Source organism: Buceros rhinoceros, unplaced genomic scaffold, assembly GCF_000710305.1.
Source record: "Buceros rhinoceros silvestris isolate BGI_N320 unplaced genomic scaffold, ASM71030v1 scaffold8269, whole genome shotgun sequence".
Taxonomy (NCBI): domain Eukaryota; kingdom Metazoa; phylum Chordata; class Aves; order Bucerotiformes; family Bucerotidae; genus Buceros; species Buceros rhinoceros.
Genome location: NW_010429771.1, coordinates 131,706 through 154,221, shown reverse-complemented (window position 1 = coordinate 154,221; position 22,516 = coordinate 131,706). Strand labels below are relative to the sequence as shown.

The 22,516-nt window shown below is 42.7% G+C and overlaps 1 protein-coding gene across 1 annotated transcript in view; it reads left to right on the top strand.

Annotated features, from left to right (window-relative positions):
• The first annotated feature begins 1,935 nt into the window (after positions 1–1,935).
• The window catches only part of ELOVL6 (ELOVL fatty acid elongase 6), a 24,253-nt gene continuing 3,672 nt past the window's right edge, over positions 1,936–22,516 (top strand). Inside the window, exon 1 of the mRNA XM_010142788.1 lies at positions 1,936–2,064. Within this exon, the coding sequence (XP_010141090.1) occupies positions 1,994–2,064 (71 nt within the window). The 5' untranslated portion in view covers positions 1,936–1,993. The remainder of the gene's footprint in view (positions 2,065–22,516) is intronic.

The following is a 22,516-nucleotide window of genomic DNA, read 5'->3' as shown; positions in this document are numbered from 1 at the left end:
GGTAATTCTGCCCTTTCCCTGACTGTGAACTTCAGGACCATAGAAGTGAAAATGAATGCTTTTTACTTAATTATGATATGAGTAAGGGCTGGGTTTCGTGATTTTCAAAATCCAATTGTGATAAACACTGCTGTGGCAATAAGACGATCTCAATGCACATGGTGAGAGGGCGCTGGCTCTGTGGTCGTTCTGATCTTCCTTGGGCTTTTTGCCAGCATGGATGCTAAAGCTCACCCAGGGGACTGCAGGCACCAGATCCTCCCTCCTCAATGCAGAGCACCAGTCAGATTTTCATGCAGTTACCTGTGTTTTGCAGCACAGATCTATAAATACGTCAATAGAAACAGGAGTTTCTAAATGGACGGAAAATGGTGTGCTGCTGCACACGTACTCATATGTCTCTGTCTCTTTGGGCTTCACTTTTTACTTAGCTTTCAAACTCGTATAAAACTCATTTGTCTCCTGTGAAGGCTTCATATGCTTTCTTTGTCCTTCCAGTCAGTTGTGCTTCTACAGCTTTTTCTTAGTTTTTGCGGACCTCACAGGAAAACCCTTGTCCATTGAGGAGCTCACAATCCGTGTACCAGTTGCCTTAGGCAGGCACAGACACACACTGTGCTGTGCCGTATTGTGCTGCACATATTGCTTGGCCTTCAGGACAGTGCTGCGCTGCCCGTATCCCTTGCTGTGGGGTGCCCTCAGGCAGCTAATCGTAATGGAAGAGCCTGGAGGTGCTACCTACATGGCATCAGCAGTGACACCATAAGCACGTCCATGTCTTTATCTTGAGGCAAAGCAAAGCAACATACTTTGATATAAACACCCACCTAAAGACCACAGCATGCTGCGCCCTGACCGCGGGTCTGTCTGATGCTGCGTCATCTCGGAGTCAGAAGGAACGTAAGATCTTGCAGCTTGCTGCCTCCTTTCCTGTGATATTAATGAAGTAGTTAGCTTTATTGAGAACATTTTCTTTCTTTTTTGGGATCCAAAAAGAACCAGCACCTCTTGGTGCAAAGTCACAGTCCACTGATACCTGTGAATATAATCACAGATTTTGTCGAGAAAAATCTGTTCCTAAATATACATCCATCCAGTTAGGTCACCATTAATGCTGTCCATCATTAAGTCCTAGTCAGTGTAATATTGTGCTCTGTGAGAAGGAGTCATGGGCTGAATCTATTTTTGATTTCTAATGGTTGATTTACAAGGAGTTATAGTAGCAGATTTCAAATAGTTTGCTGATTATTGCTGGCTGGGCTACTATCGAGCAGTTTTAAGAATAAAACTTGCAATTCTAAGAGTATCACTTAAGTTCCTTAAGAGAGCCCTGCTTGGCCTTTCACTGGATTTCCTGAAGCCACACTCACAGGCAGGGCTTGTGCAGCAGGGCATTATCAACCAGAATGGTTGCTGCTTAACAGGGCTGTTGACCTCTCCTTGCTGATCCTCTGCTTTTCCTGAGGTGCTGCATGTTGCATTGCAGTGCTTGGAGGAAACAATGGGAAACTAAATTGCCAGGTAGCAAGGAGCCTACAGGAAATAAACACTGATACACAAAAGATAAATTAGCCTCAAAACGTGATCAGCTGGTTCAAGTATCGACTGCGTTGTGCTTGCAGAATTGTGTCTGAGCTCTGCAGTGTCTATTCTCTTCCTCACAGAAGTTCAGTCTTCAGAAACTGGGGAAGAATGGGAGCCAAATTTGGCTGTCCTTTTTCAGAACTTCCCCAGGGTTGGAACTGGACCTGTGTGCAGGCATGTAGGTTCATAGACTAACAATAATCTCAGCTGGGCTGCCGGAGTGTCTTCAAAAGATTTCTCCTTTCAAGGAAATGCACGAGCCCTTGGCAGATATGTCCGGATGTGACTCTGCTGTGTACCTAATACTAATTAAATCCTTGACAGGTGTTTTTTGGTTCTGTTTTGCAGGAAGAAATCATTCCTATTTTCGGCTCTGTATGCTGCCTTTATATTTGGTGGTCGGCACCTAATGAACAAACGAGCAAAATTTGAACTGAGGAAACCACTAGTGCTCTGGTCCCTGAGCCTTGCCGTCTTCAGGTAGGCATTTTTTCGCACCAACTGCCTTTGACAGTAGTCTGTGAAGAGGGTTCGGGGTTCTTTGCTTGCAACAGCACTGCTAACGAGACAACAGGTTTGCCGAGAAATGGCATTTCTTTAGTTGTGCTATTCAGGGTTATGTCCTGATCCATTCCCCACCATTGAAATGATCCTGTTTTACTTACCAGATCATACGGCGTTTGAAGATGAGAGAAATCAATAACCTCTTGAAGAGCAAAGGTGAAAATAAAGTGAGGACACAAGAAAAAGAGCTTATCATTGCAATAAATTTATCATGCAAGCTACAAATGGAAATGAACACATTGAGATGTTACTCTTGTGCTCACTTACTAGTCAGTATTGTGTTTGTGTGGATGCATATGTGGAATATTTAGTCAAGACTCTGATCTCCAATACAAATTAAAAGTGACTGCTTTGGTGACAGGTAAATTAGGCCACTGTAATTGAGATCTGAAACTGGTTTCTGCTTATTCCATTGCAAAGAGCTTGTGAATGTAGCAAAAGGGTGGCTCCACAGGGAAAGGCTATGTTTTAGTGAGCAAAGCTCAGTGTGTTGACTCTGTGTCATCGAGTACGAGGAAGATCAGATTCAGAGTCTCAATTGTTGCTGGACTCAGAAGCAGATCTGACCACTGATCTGAATTCCACTTTATCTGCTTAGTATGCTGATTTTTAAAGAGGCTGAAGATAAACAGCTGAATGAACAAATGGTTATAAAAATAACCCTGCACAAACTGCTGGTACGATTTATGGATAACAGCATGCAGAAGACCTGAGGGTTATCCTTCATTTTAGCGACTGTTAGGAGCCTAAGTTATAGTTCACTCAACAGCACAGAAACCATTTGCGAACCATTACCAACACTGATACCTGTATCTTTTTCTGATATCAATATAATAAATACTAATTATATTAGTTCACAAGTACATAAAACAGGTTTGGTTACTGAGCAGCTGTGAATGGTGCATGATTTTTCACTGGATGGGAATAATTTGAGCTGAGAATTTCTACACAGTAAAATGAAGAAGAAATGGAGAAATTTGCTTTCTTTTGTGGCTTTTCCTTTTTTCCTCCAAAATTGTTCTGTCACATTGGCACTTTCTAAAACTCTGTCAGGGGCAAATAAATTGTATTTCTAAGTTGTCTCATCCAACTAGGGCATGCTAGCTTTATGTTGGCTTGATTTTAATAGTTGATTGATACCTTTAAAAAAAATACCCTATGCAGACAAAACTTTGAGCAGTTTGGCTAACTTTAAGAGCAAGTTCTAACACTGTGAAAATTTGTAATTTTCATCTGGTTGCATTTGGTGCTTCTGCTATGGCTGTGTGTCTAACATACCTTTGCTGTTAGGGTCCTGTAAGCCATTGTTGTCTTTGTTACAGAAATGTCTGAATTTTAGCAGCTGCTGAATTGTTGCTAGACGATATGTCATTTGCGGAGGAGGTTGTAAAGTGATTTGTAGCCAGCAGGATCCCAAAATACGTATTCCAATTACACTTTGTTATTGAATGGAGGCATTAGAAACTAGCTGACTTACACAAAGCATTTGTGGTTTAACTCTCAATCCAAGGGCAGGGGGGAGCATGATTTCAGAACCATCCTTTGCATAAGGTGTCTAGGATGAATTTTAAAATTACATTATTTTGAGGTGGGTCTGTGGCTGAGATTCACAGTATGGAGCTTTTGAGCAATTCCTGTAATTAATTTCCTCCCAAAATCGTAAGTGATGCTCCAGTCAACAACAGCAAGAACATACACTGTACTGTGAAAGTGCTGTCTAGATGGACTTTGAAATCAACGTATTCGTTATTTGCTAGTTGAAGTTTCCCCTCACCCTTTCCTCCACACAGCGGGAAATAAGACAGCAGTGTGGAGCAGGGAGGGATGAGCAGAGTACAAGATGTTCATAGTACAAGACACAGAAACTCTGAGCATTTAAGCTGCTGGATTTGCTAGTGGGCAGCAATTGATTATGAAAATTATATGGCTATGCTTAGAAAGCTTTGCCGTTCTGAGATGCTGAGCAGTATGCAGATGAGTAAATCACAAAATCATTTTCTTTGGAAGAGACATTTAAGATCATCAAGTCCAACTGTTACCCAGCACTGCCAGGTCACCACTGAACCATGTCACTCAGCACCACAACTGTATGTCTTTTAAATACCTCCAGACATGGGGACTCTACCACCTCCCTGGGCAGCCTCTTCCAATGCTTCACAACCCTTTCAGTGAAGAAATTTTTTACTAATATCCAGCCTAAACCTGCCCTGGCACAACTTGAAGCCATTTCCTCCCATCCAATTGCTTGTTACTTAGCAGAACTGACTTCCACCTCGCTACAATTTCCTTTCAGGGAGTTGTGGAGAGCGATAAGGTCTCCCCTGAGCCTCCTTTTCTCCAGGCTGAACAACCGCAGTTCTCTCAGCTGTTCCTCATAGGACTTGCGCTCTAGACCCTCCACCAGCTTTGTTGCCTTCTTTGGATAGTAGGGAAGAAGTAGGGAAGGGGAAAAAATTACCCAAAATATTTGCAGTGAGGCAGCATGAAACCTCTGTAGCTTCCATAGTAACATACAATCACATACGAAACCAGCCCAAACACGAAAGCCCTTGACTTCTTGCCTCGAAAACAGAGGAAACAGAATATTCATTGAAACCTGAGATGAGGACTTCTTATAAGTCTTAATTGGAACATCTGTTTCCTAGCGTTTCACCACCACTGTCCTTTCTGGGGCCATCAGTCACTCCCAACCTTATTGAACCTCTTAGCAAGTTGCGCTAGACTTGGAATGCTGTAAACTTCCCAAGTAACTTGGATCTTTTTTTTCTGTCTCCTCACGTTTACTAGGTGTTTCATTTACATATGCTTGACCTGAAAGACATTTCTGCTTCCTTCAAAAGTCAATTCAGATAGAGATGCCAGTGCGCTGCCTGTAGACTTACTATGGATCCAGGAAAATGTTCCTTAACTTTAAAAAGACTTCCTCTTTGGCTTTCTGGGTTGCTAAAGTGCTCTGACTTTTACAATACCTTGTAGAAATTCTAAGTTATGTGTTTATCTGTTGTGAATCATTGTACTGAGGAAGAAAAACCTGCGTGAAGAGCCCTCAGTATTCTGCCTCAAGGTCAGTGAGTCATTTTTCCGAAGTCCTTGTTTATATGCCTTCTAGCCCTGCTATGATTTTACCTGCTTCAAGTATCCTCAGAAATAGTAACACTTAACAGAGGCTGCAAATATGTGTTTTGGGCTTTAAAAAAAAAAAGGAAATTTCCTGCTAGGCAGTGACATAGTCCTTCTTCAGAATGTATCCCATACGCCTTGCTCTTGCCAAGATCATTTATATGTGGTAGCAGCTACAGTAAGAAACATGCCACTCTTATAAACAAGCAGAACAACTACACCACCCTACTGAGCTTGCTGAGCATTCAGGAGCTTGGTCAAGAGTGATTTTTGTGTCAACACTGACAGCCAGCAGGATTTCTGAGGCAGAAAAGCAGCTTTACTTCCCTTAGGAATCATTGACTACTTTTGAACGTTTTGTGTCTGGAATAAGGGGCAGAGGCGGTAGATCTTGCTTTTCACTTGGAAACCACTGTGTAAATATCTGAAACCACTGAGTAAATCTGGAATCTTTTGCTGACAAATTAGTTTGGGATATTTTTCTTGTGTTGTTTGGTCAGTGTCTTTTTCTTCCCTAGCAGGTTTGTTGACTTATTTCAAGCATTGAAGATTTATTGTTGTCCGAAATGTTTTCAGTCTTTTGTTCTGTTTTGTTTTCTACACTTCAGTGAAGTGTTTTCACCCAGTCTGTTTATACCCTGAGGTCCTGGGGGAGCAGCTCTGTGTTGCTCCATGTCAACAGAACCCGCTGTTAGGAAACTGACACAAAAGTTCTTTTTTCAGTCTGGTAAGACCCCAAGGAAACTGTTGCTGATTCACCCACACATCAAAGTGACAGTCAGCCCTGTATTGCAGAATATTTCCTGAAGTTAAAAATCTACAAAACCGCATTGAATCTGTGTTGCCAATTTTACATTCATGCCAATTTGAACATAAAGTTAGGATCACTTATTGAATATTTTTTCTTGAGATGTATCAAAAGTGTCACGCTGGCATCTCTAGGGATCAGCAAAGCTGAGACCAGGACTCTCACAGAAGGATGCAAAGTCGTTAATTCATGTTTTCATTACATCTCAGCTGGATTTTTGTAATTCCTTTTACAGGCCGTAGAGTCTGTGCATGGGTAGCATCGCTATCAGGGAGCTTAAACATGCGTTTGATCACCTCGTCTTCACAGAAGACAGCAGCATGGCACTGTTTTCATTTGCTCTCCATCCTTATGGGGCTGCCAACAGAAGTCTCAGGGTCAAGGCACTAATTAATAATAGTGAAAGGTTGTCTTCCCCCGGGAATACTGTCATGTCAATACGGGAGTTGAAGAAGCCAGAACATCCAACGTGATGCAAACATTTGTAGGCAGACGCTAAGCCTGACCATGACTGGTTCAGTGAGAGGAGGGATTTCTCTTTGTCTAGCCAAACCACACAACCATAAAGCTGCTATCATCATCTGAGATGACTTAAATTCCCATTCCATCTCAGCTCTGCTTTATAGCAGTGTTGGAAATCAGTTGATGTCAATACCAGATGTCTAAATGTCTTTCGTCCTGGGAAGCGCTTTCTCCCAAGGTCGTAGAAATGGTATCACATGTGGAGCTTCAAAAGCCAAGTATCCCAACAGCAACAGGTGTTATATTTGACAAGCAAAACCAAAAAGACTCACTGGAGGAAGGTGACTCATATTTTCATATATTTTTTGTGTATCTTTTTGAGACTGGTGTATTTGATTTGTTACTGCAGGCACAGCAGCATTTTATAGAAGGGTTTGCACTTGTTCTCTCTGCACACAGAGAGCTCCTGGCAAGACAGTCCAAAGCACATCTTTATGTGAGGAACCAGGGCTGAACTGGATGAAAAAGACCAAACATAAGTTTATAGAAAGGATTTCAATTGCTTGGATTCGTGACTCTGAAATACATTCTAGTTATGATGCTTATAAGTAGGAAAATCGATGAAAAATGACCAGAATTTACATCAGGTGTCAAGAGCTGCCTTTCACAGATACTTGCATGGAGATTAAAACAACTTAATTTCATGTGTTGCTGAGCAACCCATCAAAATCTTAAAATACTCTGAAATTTTGTAAAGGTCCTGACAGTACATTCAGAGAGAAAATGATTTACTGAAAAAGCAATATTTGCCAAATAACATTAAAATTAATAAGCAGCATTTAAAGTAAATTAATAATCTTCTCTCTTATAAATAAAAAAGTAAATTAATTCCATGTGAAGCATTCCCTGTATTTGTAAAGCATTAATGCATATTCTCAGTAGGACATTTCTCAGAACGTGAATTAGTAAAATACTTAATATATATCTATTTAACAACTGATTTCTAAAGGTCCACCTTCATCTTTATGTACTTTCCTGATTTTCTTATAAAACAGGTGTTGGGAACATCCTTTTAGCTGCTTGGATGAGACCTAACAGTTTAAGAAAAAAAATTTCTTTTCCATACACTGAACTGTAATCTCAACAGTGCTGTGTAGGGTGAATTCATACACTGCAAAACAAATGCTAGCTGGCATTAAAAAAACAGCGTAGAGGTGGTAAAAATACAGAGACTCGGAGCAATAAAGTACTGTCAAGAAGGTGCATCTCCGGTACGTACCTTATTTATCCTAAGAAGAGCATCCCGTGGCAAATATCTCTATTCCCAGAACGTAGCTGATGCCATGTAGTAAAATGCTGTGCCCATCATCTTCTGAAATCTCACCTCTTCATTCACACTGCTGTTACTGCTGTGGACTCTGTTGTGTCCATCAAGGTAGTACTGAGTGTAAACTGGCATTACTGGTTTTACCTAATCAGGCCTAAGTAAAAGTAAATCAAGAATTCACTGTAAGACCTGGCCGATGCTGCCTTACAGGACATATGGATAGGACTGGCTAAAAATGCCTACAGAAATCTCTTTTTTTCAGTGCTAAGCTGGGCCTCCTTTCCTTAAAAACTTCTTTTTCTCTGACTGTTTGCTTGCTCTTCTGTCTTTATTGCTGGAAAACCGAACATCTTAGCAAAGAGAATTCAAAGCATTACTTGGAAAGCAGCTCTTGCACTTGTTTTGTCCTTATTCCTTCCCCACTCTCACAGTCAAAGAGAACGTTGACACTCAGTTTGCCACCTTGAATTATACCTTTCTTATGAGATCACCCTGTCCCAGCCCACGGGTGCCCTTGCGGGCCACCACTCAGTACAAATGTCATACTCAGAGCAGAGCCCCCTGGGAGTGACACTTTTCCTTTCCGTTTTAAATGGCGAGCAGACTGAAAAGTGTATTTGAGGAATAAAGAATATCTGTCTGGTCGCTTAAGAAGGGAACTGCACTAGAGAGCAAGTAGATTATTCATTCAGATTCATTCAGAAGAAACCAAACTGTCCCTCTATGGCAGCACTTCTGCATTTTACTCAGCCTTGGTACTTGATTTGTGTGCCTGGTAAAAGGTCCTTTCCCAAGCAGAAAACCCTGGGGAACAGAAATCTCCATGTATTCTGAGTAAATCCCCAACAGCTTGTGCTCGTTGGAGACAGTGGGAGTAAAAGTGAGAGGTGTTAGTTTGCACGACCTATCAAATGCCACATTGCATCTGCAGACCAGTGTGTTAATCAACACTGTCAAACCGAGCCGTGTTCACACGCAGGGTTGCATATGGGTGTCGAGCCATGGTTAAGTGAAGTCACCGTTCTGTGACAAGTTTAACTTCTTCTAAACACATGTGCATCCTCGTGCCTGTCTCATTCAGCATCTTCCTTAGGTTGCTGAATAAATGAAATAGATTTATTATTTAGAGACTGTAGGCAAATCCCTGAGATCTAAATTTCTCTAGATGCTTGCAAGAGCACTGCCTCGAGGAGGACAGAGTGAAAAAGAAAGATCTGTGGCTCCAGGCCTGTAACTGCCATTAAATTTATGGATCTGAGCAGCTCATTACAGCTGTATTATAACTTTTAGCTTCTTTAATCTGCCTTTATTCTGTCTAATGATAGTCTTTTTCTGTAACTCAGAATTTGCTTACTTTGTTATCTGCCTATTTTACAGCTTTAGCTTTTACAGCTAGCTCCATTGGCTGGCTTGCTTCTCTGCTAAATCTTTTACTTTATTACTTTTAGGCTTTATTTGCCTAGGATGATTTCAAACTCCTGAATACATACATTTCAATGCTATACATGACAGTTTTTCTACCAACTTGGTACAGTTGATCCTGTAAGTATCTTTAATTTATCCTGCAGAAATAGGTATAACACTTTTTTTGGATTATCATTTAAATCACTGCAGTATTACAATTATTCTAAAATTTTCTTGAGATAATGTTGGACGCTGCGAATAATTGCAGTAATGACACGGGAACAAGTGCAAATGCCCCTGAAGCATTCATTAAGGATCGATTAAGAGGTGCACTGTGCTTATGAATCCTCACGGGCTACTTTAGAAATCCTGAGATGGATTCCTTAATTCTTACGAGATTTTGCACCAAACCCAGAGCTTAAGTTGAAAATTGATTTTTTTTTCTTTTTAGTAATTTAGCCACAGTCCAAACTTGCTGAAATAAATATCTAAGAACTAGGAGATGTTCCTTGACAAAAAAAAGGTCTCACTGAGTATACAGCCTTCACAGGGTGCCAGGGATCTTCATCTGCAACAAAAGTCCGGTTATTACTTACTGATGCAAGAGTGAGCTATTGCTAGAGAAATAGCAGTTTTCATCCAGAAATATTGTTCCTACCCTCCGTGTGCCAAATAATCAGGGAGCAGGCTTAGGTAAGAGCACTTTGGGGAGGGCAAGGCCAGACAACAGGTAATGACTATTGATTAGCCTGTAACTGACTCTTTGGAATCAGATGAGATGCAGGGATGCGTGGGCAGAGCTGAAAAATTACTCTTCGTTCATTGAAAGAAAACAGTTAGGTGTTTTTCAGCAGCGTATGGTTACAGGGGTGTCCGTGTAAGCAACTTACAATATCCTCTGGTGTTCCTAGGGCAATGACCGAGAGCAACTGCCTTCAACAAGTTGCCCATTGCTCCTTGCTTATCTCTACGAAAACCCGATGGGCCTTGTGTAGCCACTGAGTGCTCTGTGTATGGCTGCCCACGCAAGTATAACACTTTTTATCTCCATCAGTTATGTTCTCCATTGCAAAGACCACCTGTAGGAATCGAGACCTGGCATTTATTTTTCTGCCATGCTTTTTAAGCGGTGCAAGTTCCTCCGCTGGCTCATGCAGCTTCACTTTATCAATCCCTTTTGTGCTCTATTCCTCAGGTTTGTCCAAATGTAGCTATTCCCAGTCATAAAGAAGGCAGGTCTTGGGCATCAAATTGCATTTCCTGGAGAGGGAATTTGGGCCCTGTGAGAAGAAACTGGAAGGCGGCAGCTGAAGTAGATTGATTTTTATCCACACATATAAATAAGCCTTCCAAGCAGTAGTTGCAGCAATTGGCCGAAGTGTTGAGCTTGCCGCTTTAGCAAGGGAGAATCAGATGGGTTTTACTCTGCTGTAGTGTTAATGTGATTAAAATCTCCAGATGAGAGTAACTGTTGATCTAGAGCCCAGCAGAGATGTCACTGTTTGGGTATGCTTAATGAGGTCCCTGGAGAGGGAAGGAAACAAGTTAAACCTGGTTTTCCTTCCAGTTTTGACAATAAAAAGGGCAAAGAAATGGTTTTGGGAGGCAGGTGAGTTGTGACTAGGAAATCTGCTGATGAGAGGCAAAGGCTGAAGGGAGTGGCCGCATACTGAGGGATTTATTGCCAAGGAGAAAAAAAAGACTGATGCAAGGAGCACGGTCTCTGCCCTCACTTGAAAACCACAGGGCAAGCTGTCACTTTAATATACCTCATTTCCCTACTCAAAATTTATCACATGGGAAACCAGTAACCACCCAGGCATGTATGCATATGCGCATGGGTATATAAATGTGCACAAATGATATATTATTTCTTAGAGCCATGTAAAACATTTGCACAATTTTTAAATCACTCTGAGTTGGCCTGGCTTCAGGTTTTGGTCCCAACTGAAAACTCAGATGATTTGCATTGAAAAACTTGCTAGAGAGACATCTGGATCAGATTCAGCAGAAAGGTCTGAAGAGCGGGTCTGTTCGGTTCAGTGATGGGGGTCTTTTTTAGAGGTGGAAGGGGAATGCTCTCAAAGTTTGCTTTAAGGTTTCGATAGGACTGAACCCAAACCTCAAAAGTGTGTGTGAGCTTATGCAAAGAAAAGTCTTCTGCCAAAAAGAGCAATAAAAACTGCAACTCAGGTCCGCACAGCTTTTGCTGACACACATGGGATTGAGAGCTAGAGCACCCCATCATAAAACACTTCCCGTACTGCTGACCACCAGGTTTTAGGGTAAGCAAGCGCCACACTGAAAAAAGCGTATATTATTTCTCACCTCCCCCTTTTCATACCTTTTTTTTTTTTTTTAACAATACTATGACTTGAACTCCACCCTGAATAAGACTCCGTCACCTCCAAGGAGGGCAAGGGAGGACTGACTCTATGTGAGCTGCAAGACCCCTCTGTTCTCCTTCCTGGTCAGGAAATGGGCAGGGGAAGAGGCTGAGGAGCAGCTGGGCAGCGAGGAAGGTTAGAAGGAAGGTTTTCCCATTGAGGCCTGTTAAATTCTTGATGTTCTCATGCTCTTGCAGAGATGGCAACTGTTTATGTTTTGGAGGCACTCAATTCTGTTGTTCAGAGAGTGGATTACAGAGAGGGAATATGTAATGAGCATGTACGTATGGAATGGGAATGGTGCTTTAATACAGCATTCATATGGTTCCTGCTGCATTCTTGACCATAGTTTAAGTGTATTTACCAGATTTTGGGTCATCCTAGGATTTTCTGTTGCCCTCTAAAGGAGCCATATTTGAAATAAGATCCAGCAGGGGGATGCGAACAGTGTCTTAAATGCCTTTTCAATGGCTTCCCAGAGCAGAGTAGTTGCTCAGTGCCACATTTTGAACTTTGTAGTGCCAAGGCTGGCTGAAAAGAATCCTGCCTTTCCCGGCCTTTGTCTTCTCTGCTGTGAGCGAGAGCAATGAAACGTCATTAATTAAGAAAAAAAAAAAGTGGAGGAGAGACTATTTTTAGCTGCATCATTCATCAGTCCAGTTAAATGGCATGGCCATGCCACCAGCCAAATCAGCACAACTGGGCTGGCAGCGGGGAAGTGGAAGCAGCAGCCTGCCTGTGGAGTGAGTGGTGGAGCAGCTCCAGTGGCGGGGAACCGGCGGAGCTCACTGTGAGAGGTGCAGACACAGGAGCTCAAAGCAGAGGAGCCACAGCGAGTGCCCGTCGCTTGTTATTGCATACACCTCCTTGTAGAAAGTTCACATTTTCAGATAATGCCTTCCCTCAGCTGGAGCAGTAAAATTGCAAGCGGGAACAAAAGCGTTAGTCATGTCAAGCTTTTAGGGAGTTTGGGAAGCTAAAAACATTTCTCAGTCTAAAAGATCTGTGAAAATTGTGGTCTTAATAACATTATGAAGAATATAGATACCTTACGGCCTTTCAGATGCATCAACTGGGGAGGATAAGTTCTGTGTTCTTTCTGAAGAATGAGATTAACGAAAGTGCTCTTAAATGACTGTTTTGTTAATTTTTGAAAATGTACTTTTCAAGATGTACTTTTCAAAATGTACATTTTCCTATGTGTCATAGGAAAAAGATATGTCATGGGACCAAGGTGCTTTTTTCCATATTTTTCTCTTGTTCCTGCCCGTTGTAAGAGAATGAATAATGGTCCCCAATAATTTTATCAACAGGCTAGGCCTTTGATGAGGACACAGGCACAAGGGAGTTACTGTGCTTTCAGTTATCTGCTAGTAACTGCATTGTGGCAACTGAGCATGTGGTTCTCTATAGATAGTTACAAAGGTGTAAAATATGGTAGCACAAGCCTTCTCTGATTTTCGACAGTTCGACACTAAAATTTCGTTTTACACTAAAATTGCCGTAGACAGGATGAGCACGTAAATAGTTACCGTAGTTCATCAGCACCAGAGAGGACTCAGTAACACGTTTTCGCATCTGTGCCCAAAGTTAGTTTTGTTAAAGGAAAATGTGAGAAAATGGTAGCCAGTGTGATTTTATTTTCCAGTGAAGCGCAAACAGTATAGAGCAGGGAGGAGTTCAGCTTAGGTACACAGTAACATCATGATAGTCCTGAATTGCAAACATACCAAAAACAAGTATTGCAGTCCTCTGCAAGACTGACTTTGGCATAATGAGACTTTTTTCATTTACAGTTAGTGTTTAGGGTTCTGTTTTTTTCTGTGGTTGATTCACAGATTATGTCTTCAGGCTTTTCCTTCATACGCTTGGGTAGATAGAAGCCTTTTAAAATTAATTTCCCACAGAATCAGTTGCTGCTGAATGGGATTAAAACCTACATTTTTGTAGTATTATCCACTGAGGGCATTAGTTTTTAAGAATATTGTCGTCAATTTTCCACCTCACTAGCACAGTTGTCGTGCCTGCTCATATCATAAGGAGTTAGGTACCCCCCATTGTGAACTCTGATCCATACTCGATTTTCTTCTGGAGTTCTCTGGTGGGAGTAAGGGGATCAGCAGGGACCATTCACACAAAACAACTGCAATAGAACAACTGCAAAAATTCCACAAGGGAGGAGAATCCAAATATTTTCTGCTATGACAAGGTCGGCTGCTGACCTTGCCCCTGTGCAAATTCAAGGGGTGGGGCACTGGAGGGGAGATAGAAGCAGGGATGCTCTTAAAACTCGCTCTGTAGGTTCACATTCTCTATGGCTTGTGTCCAGCTGCGTCAGGCCAAATCCACCCTGGTATGTGCCTAATATGTAAAGGGAAAACAGAGGGAAAGCAAGTCTGACAGTCTGTGGAAGGCATGCCTTGCTCTTATCTGGTCAGGAAGGTCAGAAAGTTTTCCGCTGTTTGTTTTTCTAGGACAGCACATCTTGGTAAACTTGCACTGTATCTCTCTGCACATCACTGTGTATTTTTAGTTCTTGAAAGCAAGCTGTCAAAATATGAGACGCGCAGACGATAAGAATGTGATGTTAAGAGGTGTAACAACAGCTTTTATGTTTATAAACTATTTCTCTTTAAAGACATAGGTGTACCTTGGGTAACTAAGATGGAGGGTTTAGGACTTGATGGTTTAGAGTGTAACTTTAAAAAGTGAAAAGAAAATCTATAGTAGGTCAAAGGACTCTCTGAAGAAAATTCCTTCTATTGGAATTCAGTAATACTGTTATTCAGTAATACCGTTTTCACTGATACAGAGTGAGGTCAGACCTCTTTCTGCTTACACGAAATGGACCTCATGGTAGGACCCTGTACCACAACTCATGATGTTGCACATCATTTCTCATCCTGGCTCAGACACAGATTTTTGACAGGACACTTACATTTCAGTTTGCCTCACCTCTCTGTCTTTGAAATGGGTCTTAGGCTTAGCCACCTTTGAGGCTGTCACAAGAGTAAATCCCATTAAGGACTGTGAAATATTCACAGATACAAAGGCCTTGGAGATGTCCACACGGACAGAAGAACTCTGAAGCAAGTTAGATCTGAACCTGAAGAGACCTCAAATTATTAACAGCTTTGTACTTAGCAGTTCTTCACACAGGAACATCTGACCTAAAGCAGTTGCTGGCCTGAGTGTTGTTGAAGTGTTGGTAATTCTTGGGACAGTCCAAGCCGGAGGTGATAGTTCACTTGGCTGTTTGAAAGTAGGCAAGACCAAAACTTTGGTAGGGCAACAGGAAGGTCTGCTCTGTGGAGAAAAATGAGCTGTCCTTTTCATCACAGTTGGATTTGAGAAGGAGACAGGGTCTTCTAGGAAGTACCTCTATCAGTTCTGGGAGGTAAATCAGCAAAGTGCTTTAGAAGAACAGTCTTTTTGCAGGATTTGGTCTCCTTCTCTCCATTACTAAACTTGGTGTTGCTTGAAATCACATCAGAAATGTTGAAGGATGATGAGACAGCCTAATTACATTAAATTTCTTTGCTATTTCTTATAAAAGTAGCAGTCAGGCCAAGATCATCAGCTGAAATTTGAGAAGTGTCTCCCTGGGATTTCAAGATAACACTATTAAGAAGTTCTCTCTTTTAAATGCTTGTAAAATGCCTCATAAATGTTAGAGTTAAGAGAGACCAAATCTGTAGTCAAAACTACTCTTTTTCAAATATTTTTATCACTTAGATCAACACCATATCACTGTGTATCCTCACTGACCGAGAGACTAATTCATTTAATTCAGAAAATGTCAGCCTCAGTTCTACAAACCTAGCAAAATATTTTTAATAACTAGGTGCAGGCTTACAAAGCTGGTTCTTCTAGTCCGTTATTAATATATATGAATATTTCATATAGGCTGTCCTTGTGTCACGTTCACCATTGAGGATGTTGGGTGCCAGATTCTTTTCTAGGCTGCTTTTCTGCGAGATTAGAGGGCATGTCATATTGCACAGACTTAGCCACAGCTCTCATTAACTCCTTGAGATCAAAACAAGAGCCATTAAGTCCACGTGGGTCAATGAACAACAGCCAAATGATGTATTTCAGTCATTGCTCACGTTTCAGTTGTACTTAATGATAGGTTTATTTGTGTATGGTTTCTCATATAGTAAAAATATAATGATTTTGCAAAGAAAAGCCTAAAGCAACCTTATAATTTCTACAACTGTTTAAATACCAGAAGATCCAGGATTTTATGGAACTGCATTTGAATACAATATCAAGGCAAACTGAGATAGGAGTCACATTTAGGTAGTCTGACAATCTTTTAGCGAAACTATGTATCAGAACTGTCATAGGCTTAATTAATTCCTCCTCTCTTATGGGGAATTTATTCCATCTGGAAAATGAAATATTGCACCATCACATACTGGACATTGCCCAGTGAAGGCAGTACTGCTTCCCCCTTTCCCAGCAAAGCTGGCCAGATGTGGATGAATGTGGATGGAACATCATTAGAAAAAAAACATTAAAAGAGTTAAGAGGTGATTCTTTTTTAAAAAAAAAAAAACGGGAGAAACAGCCACAGTGAAATCTGTCCAGTTCACAAAAACCCAATAGCAGCTTGGGTGTCAGAAAACAGAGCAAAGCAACTGCAAATTCTGGTGGGTGGTGCTGCTTCTTTGCTGAATTCCTGCACGTCTCCCCTCAGAAAGCGGGGCCCACAGGACCCGCGTTCACTCTCTGTGATACCCTGTGAACATGTGCCAGCGGACTTGTAAGTTTAAGGAAACTTAATTAGCCAGGAAATGTATTTCTCACTCAGCATTTGCTTCCGTATGCTGGAAGGTTGGTGTGTGAGGGCAGGTCTTGCCAGTCCCCTCCCTGTGGTGGAATGAATGCCGTCTCTGTTGGGCAGGCTCTCGGGGAGGCTACTCTCATAGTTTTAATTCTTCCAGCCTCAAAACAGTCTGGCACGTCTACCCACAAAGTCATTTCGTAACAATAGGCTTTAAATAAGCACCCAGGCACCAGTTAAAGTCAATAGGCTGTTGGCCCTTAATTCTGGTCTGCACAAACCAGACGCTAGTATCTTTTCCTTGATTGAATGCCACCCGGATAACGGCTTTAACCTGGACATTCCCTTTCCTTCTGGCTCAGCTTTAAGAAGAAACTACCCTCACTACAGCTATATCCTATGAGAACTAAAAAAAACACAGTTTCCTTATTTTTTTAAAGATTATGAAGGCAAACTCCTAAAAACCTCCTGATTTACTTACTAGAATTTTGTTTGACAGTCTTCTCTTTTTGACACAAAGGTTAGCAATTTTCTAGAGTACTTTGCTCCTGTGGGACCTGAAGCCACCACAAAATGTAAGCACAGATTTTAGGTTGGGAGCAAGCCGACAGTTTGTTAAATCTTTTAAATCTTCCATCTTTCCCGCTTGTTTGATGGTATAATCACCACAGCACTAGCAAAGCAGCAAGTGCACCGTGATCTGACTACCTCACCTGTCTGCACAGACAATAGTTTAGATTTATCTTCTTATAGTAACAGCTGTATGTGTTGTGGTTGCCGTAGAAATGCATCTTCCCAGAACTCCTGCCCTCTTTGTAGGTAGGACGTATCCTTGTGTGTTTCCTCCTTGGAAAGGGCCATTTTCCAATGCTGGTCTGACAACTTTATCTGAAATCACCTAGGCAAAATTAATTCTGTGGCAAGCTTTGAAAAACCCTGCTCTCTGCTGGCTTGCAAGGCAAGTGGCCCCTTCAATGCCTGCACCCTCTGGAAGTGTCTCTGGGTCTTTTGAGTGACCCACAACTACTGTTCCTTCTCACACGGCTGAAGCAAGCAAGGTTTTGTGGGAGGCACATAGAAATCTCCTACAGTTTCATTTCCAGCAGCAAAATCCATCAGTTTCTTAAGAAAGCTGTCCCTTAGCCCTGTCCCTGCTGTGTCATCTGCTCGGTGCGTGTCACTGGTGGACTGGTACTCTGCCACCACGTTTCACGAGACTGCAGTAGAGGTAAGAGTGACTTGAAAGAAGCTCACCCTTACCAAGTGGAGAAGAAAAGCTCTATAAATACTTCCAGAGAACTGCAAACCTACTGGTCGTGTTGCAAAATTGCTTTGTTATGAATTTATTTTTAGGAATGATTCAAAGAGCACAGTGAGCAAATGGATGAGTGGTGTGAGACGTGAACACACCCCGGTACATGCTGCGTCGTAGTACCAGGAGTTTCTGAGTTTCTTTACTGGTTTGGGCATAACTGCCCGGTTGGGGAGCTCAGAGCTGTCTGATGAAGGTGGCTTCAGCTGCATTTCTTTTGAAGAAACTTAGTTCAGAGGGTGTTTCTCTTCTGGAGTGTTTTCTCTTCCATTTTCTCTTCAGTGTGTGCATATTCCCAGTATCAGTTCATATTTTACATGTTTCCTGTTCCTTGGCTAAGCACAGAAACACTGTTGCCCTTTTACAGTAGCTGCTTTCTCTAGGTGTTTCTCAGACTACCCGGCTGCTCTGACCCGTCTGACTGAGGGGGGTCACTGTGCATCCTGCTCTCCTGTGCCACCGCTTTAGCAGCACAACGTGTTCCTCTTTTCTGAGGACCACAGCTCTTAAATCTGAAGGGCACAGAAAGGCCATTTCATTGTGTCAAGAGACCAGCTCTTCATCGGCAGAAGTGAAGCTTGATATGACCACAGAAACGCTCCCACTGAACAGAACGGGAAGGTGAGCGTGGTTTGATTTGTCATGAAGGAAGGTGTAGGAAGCTCTGCGTTCTTCACCTGATGATAACCTTTAACTTCTTTTGGATTTGCAGTACTTCCTCTGTAGGTATCTTGCGTGCTAAAATGAAGAGAAAGCCCAAGCAGCCAAAGAAGCCGTTTCCCATTTTTTCTTGCCCTTACCGTACAAGCAGGCTGCGCTCTTGAGGGCTGTGACTGCACGTGTGAGGGGATCTCAGCTGCTTCCCCAGGACCGCTGTCTGTTCAATGTGGCTTTCATGGAGGAGAACTGCGTGCTCTCTGCCACCTCCCCGTGTTCCCGGGGCACAGACTCACCTGCTGGGACTCTTGTGATCCACTGTGTAAGCAGATCACGGCAGAATTAAGATTTCTTCTCTTCTGCAGCCAGGCCCCAGCCTGGGAGCTGGAGCTGAGCCTGCGGGAGCTCTGGCTGGGTGCCCGGAATAGACCAGCACGCCCAGGGCAGAGGACAGTCCAGCACCTCGGGGACTGGCTGAACCAGCTGGGTGCCTGTTGTTCAGGCCATGTTGAACTGCCTGGGGGTCTGGGTAAGGAGGGCTCTGCTTGAAGTCCCTACCAGCCCTTAACTTTGCGCAGCACGGCTGGGTCTGGCTGTCTGTGGGCTCCCTGCACTCTCTGCTCGGTGCTGTGTGCAGGGTGGCACGCTTTCGAAAACAAGAGTGGTCCAGTTTTGTCCTGTAGCTTATAGCTAACGTATTTGACATTCACCTTAGCCACAGTCAAGACCTTTATCCTCTTCGGTGCAATCTTTACCTAGTTTTGCAGATACAGCCTGCATGGCGTGTTTGGTTAAAGGTTTTTTTTTTTAAGATGCAAAACAGCAGAGAATTTCCACTCTGTAATTATCTCAGCACTAAAATCCTTTAGGAAATGTGGATATATTCTGCGCTGAACTTCTAATTATTTTTTTTAATGTGGAAGCCACATTCCCTGCTCAATTCTGCAGTGTTGATCCTGGACCAGGATGTCCCGAGGTGTCAGGAGCCAAGTGCAGTGATGGGTCTGCAGAGAAAGCAGCCCTAGCAAAAATGGGCAGTGTCCTCCTCACTGTGAGGAGGAGCTGAGTCTGCCACAAAGGCAGCTGAGGTTGAACTGAAGTCTTAAGTTACCTGCTGCCCTCTCAGTCTTTTGAGAAACAAGTATTTCACTCCCTCCTGGTGAGCAGGATGGAGGGAACAGACAGCAGAAACAGGCTTTGGCCACTAACGCCTGCTTGGTCTTCCCATCAGGTAGTTCTCCAGGCTTCGGTTTCCCTCCTTTTTAGCTCTGTGCCTAAGCCATGCATGGAACGTGTTTTGAGGCCTTTGTTTGAAAACAAGTTTGTGAGGAAAAAGTATTAGGGGTTTTTTTTTGCTCATGGATCATTTTGTCATTTTGATCATTTTATGGGCAGTAAAATATCAATTGGGTATTTGTTAATCTACCAGAGAAGTTACCGCTTGAAGGGAGGAGAATGTAGGACATTTTGAGTCTGAATAGATGAGAAAGCTGCCTTAGCCAGTGCAGTTTGTTTCTGATCAGTCTCTCTAGTTGCAAACGGCTGTAACTGTACAGTAATTCGCTGCTACCTTATTTCTAAAATCCCTGCAGATGATTCCCAACCAGGCAGACTGCTTTGGTAAGCAGTTCATTTCAATACCTCACAAAAGCTACAGCAGAGAGCAGGGTGAGCACAAAATGAAGCAGAAGTGATTTACTGAGCAAGCATTGTCATCACTCTGCTGCACATCATGTCTTTGCAAGAGAGAAATTTGTTGGTTGATCTTACCTGACAGAACAAGCGAGATAAAGTGGCAGAGGCGCAAAAAGCAGTCCCGGCTCTCTGGGTCCAAGGCACATTCGCAGACACGCGTTAGATTTTACTCTGTTTCCGGTGACGTGGGCTTGTCGACAAGGTAGTGTTTTGGCATGCGGCGCGTCTCATAAACATCTGCCTGCTCATGGCACCTGTTCAGATAATTGAATCATTTACTTCCAGTTTTACCATCCTCCTTATTCATAAAGCCTTCCCTTGTGAATTACAGGAAAATGTAACTTGGTTTTTACCGATAAAAATTTCGTATTAATCATACTCACACTTGCAGATCAGTAGTTGAAGTCACTTCTGGAGTCATGAACTAGAGGAAGTTACTGTACTGTGAAAAGTAGTTGTGTGAGTGTGAGTGTGTGCACATACACTCCAAGGGGAGCTCTGAAGTAGCTGCTAAACAGAAAGACAGGAAGATTTACTTGTTGTAATTGTTGTAACTCGTTGTTATAATCTCAAGGACAGCAACCTCAAACTCTGTAATCCCGACACAGCAAATACTCTGGCTGTCATCCATCCAGATTAAGTCTCTGGGTATCCTTACCTACAGTTAAGTCAACGTTGGCCTGTTGCTCAACAAATGCTCTTCTCATCTGCGTTTGTGTTCATGGCACAGAATTCTCTTTGGTTTTAAAACTTTAATAATATGTATTTTAGAAAAGCAATACAGCTTCTGTACAAGGAAGGGTGTATTGCTTGCGGCTATTTGATTTCATAATTTAAAATTTCCTTTTTTCCCCCTATTTTAATGTCACACTGAGGTATTTGCTAATGGGAGAACCAGCATATCATTAGATATTCTGCCTGATCTTCCTCCACCCAGTGACTCCACCCGAAACATGGGAGCAAGCAGCAGCCTGCCCTGTCTAGCTTGAGGAGTTCACTGCCTCAGGGAGTGATCAGATCACATCTCTTGTCAGGATCTCCTGTCATCTTGGGAATGAGAAGTGCAACTCCTGAGAAAAAAAAAAAAGGCATGTGTTAAATGCCAGAGAGAAGACACCAAACTAGTTAAACCTCATTTCAAAACTACTTCTGCAGGCTTTAGCACTCTCTGCTGAGTTAAAAGGACCAAACCCTGAAAGGCGTGAGAAAAGCATGCTGAGAGAGCGTTTCTGGGAGGGAACAACCCTACATGGAGAGGATATACTAGAGGCTGTATAGATGCTAAGAATACCTCAGTATCTCTTCTGCATGCAGGAGTGGATGAGTACGAGTGACTGCAATAGCTGTCTTGCCTAAGCCTAGAATTAAGTGCATTGCTTTGGGCAGCGCTGATGGGAGACCCAGGCTTAGCCGAACTCCTACAGCACACCTGTACTGCAGCAGGATGTTTTCTTATTTGCACGTAGCACAAGAGGACTCCTCTGGCAGTAGAGCCCATGGGCAAATACAGCTATACAAATAGCGGCTTCTTAAGTGCTCACTGTTTTCTGAATTTCCTGATGGCACAGTGAAACCTCAGGCATCAAAATGTAACGGCGCAGGAGCCAGGATGTAGCACTTCTCGGGCCTGACCTGGCTGTAGGGCCTGACCTGGCTGTAGAGCCTGATCTGAGATGCCACTGACGGAGCCCGAAGAGCACAAGGCAGTGTGGTACTCCAACTGGTTGCAGAGTGCATGCAGTGGACAGGGGAGAGCAAGGTGCCTTGCTCCTTAGCAGCAGGCAGGTTTGACTTGCAATGCTGCAGATTTGGAAATCTGAATACTTGGTGCAACAAATACAAAAACTTAGGTCAACAGTTTTTATGCTTGGCAGGGTTACTTGACCCAACTAGTCTGACCAGGGGCCATAAGAACTGCCAAAGACCTCAACTTTTGAAGCTGCCTTGATGATTTTAAAACACCTTTTTTTAAAAGAATACTGACTTCACAAGAAAAGGACAAGTAACAGAGAATCTATAACTTCAGATGAACTGTTCCTTATTTCACACACTTTGTAGAAACGGTAGCTTGCATTGCCCACGTGTCCACACATCCATTTTAGGTGGCTTGGTTTCTTGCTGCCACGCGATAATCACGAAAGACACCTAGGCAGAGCAGAAGCCAGAGGATTCATGAGCAGGACAAGATCACAAAGAATTTAGAGGAAAGAAGCAGCTGGGTGGAGGCACAGAGACTTATGATGTAGGCATAAAGTAAGATACATTCAACCCCAAAAGAGAATGGGTTTGTCTTTGCTCAATTTTTCTTCAAGCTGCTTATTTCACACAGTATTCATCACAGTTTTTGAAGGGCGGACAAGCTGCAGTGGTAGACAGCAGGCAAGCATGTTCTTGCCATTAAACAGTT